The sequence below is a fragment of the Leucoraja erinacea genome, chromosome 1, assembly GCF_028641065.1.
Source record: "Leucoraja erinacea ecotype New England chromosome 1, Leri_hhj_1, whole genome shotgun sequence".
NCBI classification, from domain to species: domain Eukaryota; kingdom Metazoa; phylum Chordata; class Chondrichthyes; order Rajiformes; family Rajidae; genus Leucoraja; species Leucoraja erinaceus.
The window spans coordinates 101,718,561-101,732,811 of record NC_073377.1 but is presented as its reverse complement, the minus strand read 5'-3'; the positions used below and the strand labels follow the sequence as shown (position 1 = coordinate 101,732,811).

The window sequence follows — 14,251 nt, the reverse complement described above, 5'->3', positions numbered from 1 at the left end:
TAGATGTTGTAGTTCTTTTTAATGGGAAACTAAATAATCACGAGAGAAATTAAAGTGCATGTGGAAATGAGACGTAATCCTTTGAACTCAGGAGCCCATGCAATAAAAGTTTAGCTTACCATGTGAAGGTTGTAATGTATATTCTTTAACTTCTCATCATGTATGAACTCTCAAGCCTCACTGTTTTATTTGTTCTGGGTTAAACTTATGGTCGTAATGAAGGGTGAGGGGGGGAGGGAGACACGACACTGATAAGGCTTTGATGTTCCATTAAATGATATTTTCTGTTTTTCTTTGGCTCAGTTCAGTGCTCAAAGTCTCCACCTGCCTACTTTGCTCATAGAATCCACAAAAGTGTAAAGGTAGGTTGGAATCACAATGTCTTCTGCGTTATACTCATTGTTTCATTTTTTTTTAATGCTGTTTGCTTCCTGGACCAATTCCATTGAGTTTACTTGTCAAGGATTTCAACAATGATGATTAAAACTACTATCTATTTCATTGGTGCCCCTTGGATTATCCTTGTTCGGACTTTGCTAGCTTTACCTTGCACTAAACATTACTCCCTTATCATAAGAAAACTGGATTGAAAAATGGAAATTTCACACTGCTGCATTCGGAATGTTTCTTTTGAGGTTCAGTTCAGCTGCTCACGGGTTCTGTTTATCAATGTTTGGGGCTTATGCAGTTGAAGACTCTTCACAGGCTGCTGGTATTCTACAATAGACAACCTGAGGCATAAGCACAGCACTTGGTGAATATTCGTGTCTCCTCCGTACCCTGCGGCTCTGCCCTTGCTCCCCCTCCCCCAAGTCGCAACAGAGACAGAGTCCCCCTAGTCCTTGCCTTCCACACCATTAGCTGTCGCATACAAGACATAACCCTCGGAAATATCCGCCACCTTCAATGGGATCCCACCACTAGCCACATTTTCCCATCTCCACCCCTTTCCGCCTTCCGCAGAGACCGTTCCCTCCACAACTCCCTGGTTAACTCATCTCTTCCCACCCAAACCACCCCTTCCCCAGGTACTTTCCCCTGCAACCACACAAGATGTAACACCTGTCACGATACCTCCTCCCTCCCTCGACTCCGTCCAGGGACCCTGATAGTCTTTTCCGGTTAGGCAGATGTTCACTTGCACCTCCTCCAACCTCATCTACTGTATCTGTTGTTCAAGATGTGGACTCTTATACATCGGCGAGACCAAATGCAGACTGGGTGATCGTTTTGTGGAACACCTTCGCTCAGCCCGCGTGAACCAACCTGATCTCCCGGTTGCTGGACACTTTAATTCTCCTCCCCATTCCTACACAGACCTTTCTGTCCTCAGTCTCCTCCATTGTCAGCGTGAGGCTAAACGCAAATTGGAGGAACAGCATCTCATATTTTGCTTTTGCTTTCAGTGGTATGAATATTGATTTCTCTCACTTCAGTTAGTCCCAGCATTCCCTCCCTCTATCCCTCCCCAATCCAAGTTCCATAGCTTCTCATTTTTACCATACAAACAGCTTACAATGGCCAGTTTCCTTTATCATTGTTGCTTTTTTTGCATATCTTTCATTCATTGTTCATTATTTCTCCACATCACCGTCTATACCTCTCATTTCCCTTATCCCTAGTCAGTCTGAAAAAGGGTCTCGACCCGAAACGTCACCCATTCCTTCTCTCCAGAGATGCTACCTGTCCCGCTGAGTTACTCCACCTTTTGTGTCTAACTTGGTGAATAGTTCACCCGCTACCCTCGGGCCTCCACCTTGTCAGAGCGTTATGCATGATTAACCAAGCATGTGCACACGGCTTCACCCACTATCTTTGCAATTTCCATGTCAACATTATTGCTTCCTGTGGATATGTGACTACCGTAGATTAGGATATTTGCTTGAACCTCAGTTGTCTGCAGGATGTACTTTGCAGTGAATGGTGATGGTGGGTGATGACCAATTTGGCGAGAATTATATATTCCTTGCTTCCATTTCAAACTATTTAGTTATGCAAGGCGTCTCTTTTTAGATTGATTGTAACAAGAGAGAATGCAATATTTCTATACCACTGTTTATTAACCAATTGCACTTTAACCTTTCCCCTGTTGCTCTTGTTTTGGAGCATTGATTTTTGGGCTGGGTTCTCACCACTTCTGAAAACTGTCCCAAACTGTTCTACCTGGACCTAGAGTCATAGATGGTACCACGCAGAAATGGGCCCTTTGTCCCAACTCGTCCAAGCCGGCTGTGAATCTGACTATGCTAATTCCATTTGGCTGCATTAGACCCATATGTCCAATTCCTTTCCATCTGCCTACTCACCCAACCTATCCAAGTCAACCTGCAACCTCATAGCATCCTCATCGCAGCTCACACTGCCACCCAGCTTTGTGTCATCCGCAAAGTTGGAGGTCACATTTAATTCCCTCGTCTAAATCATTAATATATATTGTAAATAACTGGGGTCCCAGCACGGAGCCTTGTGGCAACCCACTAGGTTGCCTGCCATTCTGAAAAGGACCCGTTAATTCCTACTCTGCTTCCTGTCTGCCAACCAGTTCTCTATCCATGTCAATACCCTACCCCCAATACCATGTGCTGTAATCTCTTGTGTGGGACCTTGTGAAAGGCTTTTTGAACGTCCAGATACACCATGTCCACTGGCTCTCCCTTACCCATTCTAGTTGTTACATCCTCAAAAAATTCCAGAAGATTAGTCAAGCATGATTTCCCCTTCATAAATCCATGCTGATTTTGACGGATCCTGTCACTGTTTTTCAAATGATCTGTTATATCATCTTTAATAATTGACTCAAGTATCTTCCCCACTATCGATGTGAGGCTAATTGGTCTATAATTCCCCGTTTTCTCTCTCCCTCCTTTCTTAAAAAGTGGGGTTACAGTACATTGGCTACCCTCCAGTCCACAGGAACTGATCAAGAGTTGAGAGAACATTGGAAAATGATCACCAATGCATCCATAATTTATAGAGCTACCTCCTTGAGCACTCTGGGATGCAGACCATCAGACCCTGGGGATTTACCTGCCTTCATTCCCAACAGTTTACCTAACACAATTTCCTGACTAATGTGGATTCCCTTCAGTTCCTCCCTCCCATTAGATCCTTGGTCCCCTAGTATTTCTGGGAGATTGTTAGCGTCTTCCATAATGAAGACAGAACCAAAGTACTTGTTTAACTGTTCTGCCATTTCTTTGATTCCCATTATAAATTCACCTATTTCTAATTGTAACATACCTACATTTGTCTTCATTAATCTTTCCCTTTTTACATATCTAAATAAGCTTTTAGTTTTTATATTCCCTGCAAGGTTTCTTTCATGCTCTCCCCCCCCCCCCCCCCCCCCCCCCCCCCCCCCTTAATTACCCTCTTTGTCCTCCTCTGAGTTCTAAATTTCCCCGAGTCCTCTGGCTTGCTGCTTCCTCTGGCCAATTTCCCCCAGTCCTCTGGTTTGCTGCATCCTCTGGGCAATTTAACATTATCCTTGATTTCCCTCGTTAGCCACGGTTGAGCTTTCTTCCCTGTTTTATTTTTTCGCCAGACAGGGGTGAACAATTTTGGAGTTCATCCATGCGGTCTTTAAATCTTTGCCATTGCTTCTCCACTGTCACCCCTTTAAGTATAATTTGCCAGTCTATCCATGCCAATTCCCGTCATACCTTCAAAGTCTCCTTTCTTTAAGTTCAGGACCCTAGTCTCTGAATTGACCGTGTCACTTTCCATCGTACTGCAGAATTCCACCATATTATGGTCACTGTTGCCCATGGAGCTTTGCACCAAAAGATTGCTTCCTAATCCTTCCGCATTACACAATACCTAGCCTGGGATGGCCTGTCCTCTATTTGATTCTTCTACATATTGGTTTAAAAAACCATCCCGTACACATTCTATGGAATCCTCCTCCTCAGCGCTGCTACCAATTTGTTTGGCCCAATCTACATGTAGATTAAAGTCGCCTGTGATAACTGCTGATCCTTGGCTACACGCATCCCTCATTTCCTGCTTGATGCTAACCCCAACCCCCAACTGTTTGGTGGTTTGTATACAAATCCAACAAGCGTTTTCTGCCCTTGGCTATTTCGCAGTTCTACCCACAACGATTCTACAGCATCCAAGCTAATGTCTCTCCTTGCTATTGCATTAATCTCCTCTTTAACCAGCAATGCCACCCCACCTCCTCTTCCTTCCTGTCTATTCTTCCTGAATATCGAGTACCCCTGCATGTTTAATTCCCAACCTTGGTCACACTGGAGCCATGTCTCCATATTTCCAACAATATGATATTCCTTAATTACTAACTGCACATTCAATTCATCCACCTTATTACGAATGCTCCTTGCATTAAGATACAAAGTTTTCAAGTTTGTTTTAGAAAATGACATGATGATAACCCGATAATCCATATTTTGCCACATTAACAGAGGGATAAATGTTGAGGAGGTTATCATGGATAACGTTTTCATTGCCAAAGAGTGCTATTTGTCCATCTCTTTGAGGAAAATGGAGTTCAGTTTTAATAACTCAACTGAAAAGTGTTGCCTTGGCACTGTGAGGAAGTGTCAAAACAGGTACTTGTCCTCAAACCTCTGTAGTAGGATCCACTACAATCTGATTCCAAGGGAAGGCTATCAGCGATCTACAAGGTCAGAAAATAAAAGGCTGGTCATTTAGACTTTAGAAAAAGAAAGAGAAACAGCACGGAAACAGGCCGTTCGACCCACCGAGTCTGCATCGACCAGTGATCACCCCGTGCACTAGCACTATCTTACACACTGGGGATAATTTACAATTTTACTGAAGCCAATCAGGCTACAAATCTGTATTTCTTTGGAGTGTGAGTGGAACTGGAACACCTGTTGAAAACCCACGAAGTCACAGGGAGAATATACAAAATCCATGCAGCACCCGAACTCTGATCTCTGACGCTGTAAGGCAGCAGCTCTACTGCTGTGCCTCTGTGCTGCCCCTGAAGCAGATGAACATGGACATTTATTTTCAGAGGGTAATGAATCATTGGAATTTTCTACTTGAGAAGATTGTAGAAATTATTAGAAGTATTTAAGGTGAAAGTAGACTTTTGAAAAATGGATCACTATGGGGGCCTACTTCTGCTCCTATTTTCTTGTGTTCATGTAACTGAACTAATAAGAATACAATAATAAATATTGAATTGAAAAGTTCATCCTAAATATAAAATAGTAAAAATATTTTTTTAATAAATCCCAACATTCCTAACCTATGATCAACATAGGATGTAGAATTTGTTCAAATATAGAAATATTGCATGTAGATATGCTTCATGGATAGATAATTATTTTTCATAATATTGTTTTCAGGGTCTTGGCACTGATGAGCATACACTCTCCAGAATCTTGGTCAGTAGATCGGAAATGGATCTGCTGGACATTCAAGATGAATATATGAAAGCTTATGGCAAATCCTTGTATTCCATGATCGAGGTAGGTCTTATATACTCACTGTAAATAAACCAGTTGTCTCAACTGGTCTCCCTCAGTTTTGATCATTGAAAACTCTTTGACTATTTCCATGTTCTACAGCTGATAGTGATGGGTTTCGGATTTCTCTCAGATCAACGAGCTGTATCTAACTCTGCCATCATCCCCAATAAATGCCGAAACACTTCCCAGTACTGCGATGAATAAAAGAGCAGTTGTGTTGGACAGTGATGTGTGGGAAACCACTGATCCTCCTCAATGAACATATGGGGAGGTTTGTGCAATGAACAGAACAATACTCAAGTCATAGCACGTGTCTAGGCTTCTGTCTGTGCCTGGTTCAGGCCATTTGTCCTCTGCTGGATCTCTACCACCTACTCCAGTTTATTGCACCCTTGTAATGTATGGAAGGCTAGTTTGCTATCATTGTCAACATTGGAAATATGATAGTTGATTTACTTCGCCAAGTTGTTGACATAGATCATGAAAATCTGTGACTAAGGCATCAATCCCTTGCAAGTCACAACCTGCAACCTGAAAAAGATCAATTGATTCTCACTCCCTATCTCTTGTGTGTTACTAAACTCTCAATATTATCCTTGGTTTCATCTGCTCTAAACTTGTTGACCAATGTTCCATGTGGGACCTTTTCAAAAGCCCTTTTAAAATCTAATCTAAAATAACATGAGGTCATAAGTGACAGGAACAGAATTAGGCCATTTGGCCCATCAAGTCTATTCTGCCATTCCACCATGGCTGGTCTATCTCTCCCTCTAACCCCAACACCTGCCTTCTCCCCATAACCCCTGACTCCCGTACTAATCAGGAATCTATCTCTGCCTTAAAAATATCCATTGACTTGGCCTCTACAGCCTTCAATGGCAAAGAATTCCGCAGATTCACCGCCCTCTGACTAAAGATATTCCTCCTCATCTCCTTCTTAAAGGAACAACCTTTAATTTTGACGCTATGACCTCTAGTCCTAGACACTCCCACTAGTGGAAACATCCTTGCCATATCCACTATGTCCTAGTCTTTCACTATTTGGTAAGTTTCATTGAGGTCCCCCCTCATCATTCTAAACTCCAGTGAGTGCAGGCCCAGTGCTGTCAAATTCTCATCATATGTTAATCACTCATTCCTGGGATCATTCTTGTAAACCTCCTCTGGACCCTTTCCAGTGCCAGTACATCTTTCCTCGGATATGGTGCTCAGAATTACTCACAATACTCCAAATGCGGCCTGGACAGCGCCTTATAGAGCCTCAGTATTACATCCCTGTTTGTGTATACAAGCCCTCTTGAAATAAATGCTAGCATTGCGTTTGCCTTCCTTACGACCGATTACATCCACTTGTTCTCCCTTATACTTGACAATGATAATCACTCTCTGCAGAGGGTAGGGTACCCATAATTATAGGGCAATGAGGGAAAATATAATTCTGAGAATTTTCATATATCATGAATTGTGGAAATATTTCCTATCGAAAGAACAGCGCAACAATATTTTTTGCCATATAATGAACTAGTTTACAGAACAATTATTCTAAGGAAAACAAAGATATATTGTTGCTAACTTGATTTTTATGTTTTTATTCTCATAATTTTTAATTTATATATGATCATGTAAAATACATTTTGGTTAAATCCCTGGATGATAAATGATTTAGGATGAATCTGCACAAAATATTAGTTGGGATGTAATTGATTTTGTTCTTTATTTACATAATGAATATACAGCAAACATGATATTATTCTTTTATTCAACTGTAAATTATTACATGATTACTTCATAATTATCAATTCTTTGAGGCACATTTGATTCTCATTATTACAGATAGATCATTTAAATTTAAATAAGTTGATCTAATGGTGACCGTGAAACCACTGGAATGTTATAAGATCCCATTTACTTTGGTTATATCCTTCACAGAAGGAAATCCAACATCCTGACTCACTCTGGTTAATGCGTGGCTCAAGATCCACCTATGCAATTAAATTCTCTGTTCAGTAGAACTATAAATGGATGATAAACGTCTCCTTTCCAGCAATAACTACATCCCTTAAGCAAATGACAAAGAAACAGACCTAGACTATAATCCAACCTTTATAATCACTGCACCATTTGTAAGAGACCTGGACTGCTGCCAGCATATACTAACAAGATGTGTTTCATAGAATGCAGCAATGAGACCTTGCAGCTAAGCCAAAAAGTCAACTAAGAATCATGATACAGGATAACCCATTACTCTGTTGCCTCAGTGATGACCTTCACTTGGGGCCCTGTTTTCAAGCCTAACCCGTTGAAGGATTCCCATCTGCTGTGAGTGCAGTATATCTTTGAGCCTATGCAATGACATTTCCAGAATGCATTGTGAACTGTATCCAGCATTATTTTATTCTGTGACCATCTCAAATACAAAAGTTTGTGTTTTTACCAATTGATTAAAAACAGATTTTTTTTTCAATTTTCTTCCTGATCAAGACCTTTTTGAAATTGTTTCCTGACTTGAAAATGTCAATAACTTGAAAATGTCATTATTTTTGCAGCCAATTTCCATCTTGCTCTCACTTCATGGTCTATCCCTGAATCTTCCCAACACATTCTGGATGGTTTGGCCTCAGTCTCAAGAGATCAGTTAGTGAAACACATCCGGATCTCTCTGTTTCTATCCAAGGAATAGATCAGTGACATACATCTGCTACAAGCCAATAGACTCCTACCCTGCCTCCAATAAGGACTCCATTCCATTCCACTCTCCCAGTTCTTCCACCTTTAACATACATGGTGCAGTCAAGCCCTGTCCCACTGTACGAGTTCATTCAAAGAGTTCTCCCGAGTTTGCCCTGATTCGAACTCGGAGATTTACAGTGGACATTTTTCAACATGTTGAAAAATCTTCACGAGTCTTCCCGAGCTTACCGCGTTTCCCGAGTACCTGCCGTTAGCGTTACAAGCCGCTAAGAGACGTCCCCGAGCTCCGACGTACCTGCCACGTAATTCTACGTGCGTACCATAAGTTTGATTTTTTTTTTAAACTCGGGAGAGCACTTGAATGAACTCATACAGTGGGACAGGGCCATAAGTCTTCCTGGAGAATTGCCTCTAAGATGCCTTTTTTCTTCCCAAATAATAGGTTTACCATAGCTGGCAGAACTCTTGCCTGTAAATCATCTAGTTTCAGCACCTCTGCTCTCATCTTTACTTTTCCTGATCCTCGCCTCCTTTCTCATCATCCTTCACAATTTCCACTTGCTCAATTGGTAATATGAAATTAATTTATTTCTCTACCTACACTGTCTTATCTGGGTGCCATTACCACAGCTACAGGCCCATATTTTACTGCTTTGACATTTTCCTTTGTTTATCTTCTCATTCTTTATCTTCCCTCGTAGTCTGTCATACATATGACCTCATCAGGAGCATATTACCATGACCATTCTGACATCGCCCCATCATATCTGGGACATTCCCTTTGCTTTAACCAGGGGTGGAGAACCTTTTCATGTTGGAATGCCGCGTTAAGTTCGCTATAATCTAATAGGGCAGCATCCAAGAAACTTCAATTAGATATACTTCAAAATGTACATTGTTTTGTAAAAACCTAACTACTATGTACTAACTTCAAGAAAATGAAAAAAAATTGTAAATTCTAAAGTTAACTAACCTTTTAATGACTTTGTTGTGACTGCTTTCTATAGTCGCATTATAACTAAATCATGAGTTTAACAGGTGTTAAAATAGCCCTGGTGACTTACTAATGTTTTAATTGTGGCTGTCAGTCGGGGCGGATTATTTCGTTGAATCTTCATTTATCTTTGGTATTTTAAATACCTTCATTTTAAGATTAAAATAAAAAATAATAAAAAACGAATAAAAACATTAATAAAAATAAAAGGATTTGTTTTACAAAATGTCGTTTCATTCAAAAGGCCGCACTTAATGGCCTAGCAGGCTGCATGCGGCCTTAATTCCACAGGTTCCCCACCCCTGGCTTTATCTATCCTTTTGTGCAATTTAAAGCTGTTTTTTTCTCTTCCAATTTTGAAGAAGGATCTTCAACCAGAAAAGTGAACTCTTTCTCTTTCCACACATGCAGCGTGACCTGCTGAGCATTTCCAGTGTTACTATATTGAGTGTTAATATATTGGCACAGCTACAACAGCTGCTGCATCGCAGCGATAGAATCCCAGGTTCAATCCAGACCTCGACTGTGGAGTTTGCATGTACCCACTCTAACAGCCTGGGTTTCTTCCAGGTGCTCTGGTTTCCTCCCACAACCCAAAAATGTACGGGGTTTGTAAGTTAATTTGCCTCTATATAATGCCCCTCATATGTCAGAGTGGATTTGAAAGTGAAATAACATAGAACCTGTGTGAACAGGTGATCAATGGTGCAGTGTGTACTCAGTGGACCAAAGGGCCAGTTTCCATGCTGCATCTCTAACCTATATCACATCACATTTGCTACATCAGGATAAATTGAAGATGAACCTTATACAAAGATTGCCACTTTAAATATTGTGATTGCTAATAATAAGTAGTTTTAATTTGATTTATGTAATAAGGACTGAAGTAATCTGCACAAACTTGTTTAAACTAGTTACAGCATAATGTTGTGGAGATGCAAGTCATTGAAGTAATATTGCACCCTACTTTGCACCTCACACAAATTGAGCACCACTGAGTCTGCATCATCTCCCACTTCATCCTTGGGTCACATACTGCCAGTTCCATTTTCCTCCTCCAGTCGCTGGGTCTTGCATCTGTTTTCTTCTGCATTAAGTTGCTCTCACAATTCCCAGAGGCAATACTCTGAGCAAAGGAAGATTGAACTGTAGCAGAGGACGGCAAGGTGTTCTTCTGAAATGCAAGCTGCAAGAAGCTAGTCAGTATCTGTAGGAATGGGAGGATTAACTTCCGTGGAGCTTTTCTTATGTTGAGAGTCGAGAGTGTTTTATTGCAATATGTCCCAGATAGAACAATAAAATTCTTACTTGCAGCAGCACAACAGAATATGTAAACATATACACTGTAAATAATATAATAAATGAGAAAGAAAAGTTCAGTGTATATATACATATATAAGCACACATACTCATAAAAAACAAACAAATAATGCAAAAAGACAAAACCAATGCACCCAAGTCTGTATATTTCAGAGCTTATTGGAGGTTGTAGTGTTTAATAGCCCGATGGCTATAGGGAAGAAGCTGTTCTTGAACCTGGACATTACAGTTTTCTTCCTTCTTCTTCCCTTCTTCCCGATGGCAGTGGTGAAATTAGTGTGTGACCAGGATGGTGTGGGTCTGTGATGATGCTGGCTGCCTTTTTCACGCAGCCACTCCTATAAATCTGTGATGTTTGGTGGACTGTGTGGGGTGGGATGACCCATTGCTCCTCCCGTGCAGCAGGTGGCGCTGCACAGGACAAAGGGAGATGTTTTGTATATAGTTTATCCTCTCTGTAGACAGTCTGTGTGTCCAGTCAGATTCTGTGTGTGCACCTATTTTGAGTTGTCTTGCTGCCAGCATTGAAGTAATGTAATAAAAATGTCTGTTGTACCTTGAAGACTCTCAAGTACTTGTGCAAACTTAGAAGATGAACACGAAAAAATCCCATTTGATGCTGGGGAGGTCAGAACCTGTGATGGACTGGGTAGTGTCACCCCTTTTACGTACCTGGGCATTCAAGTTGGTGAACCAGGCCATGATGCAACCAATTAATATCTGTAGAAGTTCAAGAGTCCTCTTGTAGAATCCTCTCTGACACAGAATCTTAGGAAGTAGAGGCATTAGAGTTATGGAAGTTGATTGGCAGCTGTACTTTATGATTTTCACCTGTGCCTGAATTTATATATGAATTATATTTTACTATTTGTTTGTGGTTTTAGGATGAAACTTCAGGGGATTACAGGACTACTTTGCTGAGTATCTGTGAAAAAGGAAATTAACCAGTCTTGGCACAACGCAGATGGTGTTCTTGGACTGTAAAGCCAAAACTACATCTGCATTATTTGTGAATTGTTTCACTTGGGGGAAATGGAAGTGTGATTGTCTGGTAATAAGTGACCGTTTTGCAACTTAATTAGTCAGTTTTAAATGTGTAACAACTAACGGATTGGACCCAGCCTCCCCTGGGGGATGTTAAACTCTGAAAGGAAGAGGATGTTATTTCTAGATCCTATTGTATAAACATTCAACAAGTTAAATGTCCTGGATTCAGTCTATTTCTGACTGCTTGCAGTTTAGAGATCCAAGCTTTATAATTAGATATAAACCATAGGCAGCATCATATTTACCAGTTTCTCTCTTTAGATTAACAGCTGTTTATTCAATTAGATGTTTAGTCACTAAATTGTTTAATTTAAATTACCTCTGTAATCTTACATTTTTTGTGATTGCTTTGTAATCATTGTGGATAATGTAAAGTCTTCCGTTTAAATTTATGTTTAATACATATACCAGTCGAGGTTAGCTATTGTCATTGAAGAACCCATATCTCTGTACAATATCATTAGCTGTATGTCTCCTGGTAATCAATGAGATAATAGGTCTCTAAAATGATGACAACTGACATCAAAAAGTCAGGAAACCTCGAACAAATGGACCTGACTTTGTAAAAACTCCATAAATCATTTCCATTAATTAATTCAAAATTAAATGGATGTATACATTAGTTTTGAATAGATTTACTGCTCTAAATAAACACAAACAATATTTAACTTTCTACCTTATATACGTAAACATTCATCTGAAACAGCATTACCGTCTGTATTTACTTACTGTAATCAGTACACATTCCTACAATTGTTGCTTCGATGCACTGTCTATGCTTCATGTATAGCTTCTGAAGTGCTCATTTTTGCTGACTATATTACATGAAAAGTAAGCTAAATTTTGTCATTTTTCTGCCATTTATTTTGGTAAGCTTAATTGATCCGTACCACATCCTTTAAAGGTTTTTGCCGTTGTTTTAAAAAAAAAAGTATAACAAAAACTGAGAAGTGTCACTTCATGCAGGAAAATATATCTTCCTTTAGTGACTCTCCAGGCCATCCAAAATCATGGGAAAGGAATGAATTATTTTTGTTAGTATGGCAGTACACTGTGCCAATAAAGTTCGCTTGACATCTTAAAAATGATGAGGAATGCAGATGAAACTAAAAGTAGTTATGTGTATAGTTATTGACTGTTGGTATTGACCACCTTGGTTACAAAGATTGACTGAATTTTCTTTCCTTTATTTTGAAAGTAAAATATGAACTCTTAATAATTAGACCATAGCATCAATTATAACCTATAACCAGTTTGCTTATTCAGACTAATTTCATTGTTAATTACTTACTACTCTGCTGTTATTTTTAAAGGATGTGCTTACTTCAGTGCTTTACAACTGGATTTTTTTTTACAAGGCTTTGTAATAACTTTGATTTATCTTAATAAAGAAACATAACAAATGCATTTTGAATACGTGTTGTGAATTATTGTCACGATCTTTAATTAGAATAGTTCAGCTTCTGCACAATGTAACATTTATCTTTCTAAAATAATTTTATAAACCACTTATTTGCTATAGGGTTGAGGGTTATTGTTACACATTCCAGTACACAAATACAAAACTATGAAAGAGTTATATTGAGATGAAAGGAAAATTTTATGAAGAAAACCAAAACGTATGTACAATATACAATAATCAAACAGGAATGTGAAGATAGCAATGCAGGAAAGTGAAACAAGTTCCTCCTTACTGCCTGAGGATCTGGCGAGTTTTGTGAACACAGCATTGGCAGTATCTCTCCAGCACTTTGAGGAGCCTGCTCTACATAGGTCATGCCTCCGAAGCATGCAAAATACGGGGAACACTGGATGTGGAGAGGATGAGAGAAAACTGGCAGGGAACATAAAAACTGACTGCAAAAGTTTTTATAGATATGTGAAAAGAAAGAGATTAGTTAAAACAAATGTAGGTCCCTTGCAATCAGAAACAGGTGAGTTGAACTTGGGGAACAAGGATATGGCGGACCAATTGAATAACTACTTTGGTTCCGTCTTCACTAAGGAAGACATAAATAATTTGCCGGAAATAGCAGGGGACCGTGGGTCAAAGGAGTTGGAGGAATTGAGTGAAATCCAGGTTAGCCGGGAAGTGGTGTTGGGTAAATTGAATGGATTAAAGGCCGATAAATCCCCAGGGCCAGATAGGCTGCATCCCAGAGTACTTAAGGAAGTAGCTCCAGAAATAGGGGATGCATTAGAAATAATCTTTCAAAACTCTTTAGATTCTGGAGTAGTTCCTGAGGATTGGCGGGTAGCAAACGTAACCCCACTTTTTAAGAAGGGAGGGAGAGAGAAAACGGGGAATTACAGACCAGTTAGTCTAACATCGGTAGTGGGGAAACTGCTAGTCAGTTATTACAGATGGGATAGCAGCACATTTGGAAAATGGTGAAATCATTGGACAAAGTCAGCATGGATTTACGAAAGGTAAATCATGTCTGACGAATCTTATAGAATTTTTCGAGGATGTAACTAGTAGCGTGGATAGGGGAGAACCAGTGGATGTGGTGTATCTGGACTTCCAGAAGGCTTTCGACAAGGTCCCACATAAGAGATTAGTATGCAAACTTAAAGCACCCGGCATTGGGGGTTCAGTATTGATGTGGATAGAGAACTGGCTGGCAAACAGGAAGCAAAGAGTAGGAGTAAACGGGTCCTTTTCACAATAGCAGGCAGTGACTAGTGGGGTACCACAAGGCTCAGTGCTGGGACCCCAGCTATTTACAATATATAT

The 14,251-nt window shown here is 40.0% G+C and overlaps 1 protein-coding gene across 1 annotated transcript in view; it reads left to right on the top strand.

The window, feature by feature from the left end:
- anxa3a (annexin A3a) overlaps positions 1-12,911 on the top strand; it is a 66,584-nt gene extending 53,673 nt beyond the window's left edge. Inside the window, 3 exon segments of the mRNA XM_055640289.1 lie at positions 304-362; positions 5,340-5,462; positions 11,352-12,911. Of these exon segments, the coding sequence (XP_055496264.1) occupies positions 304-362; positions 5,340-5,462; positions 11,352-11,411 (242 nt within the window). The 3' untranslated portion in view covers positions 11,412-12,911.
- The last annotated feature ends 1,340 nt before the right edge of the window (positions 12,912-14,251 follow it).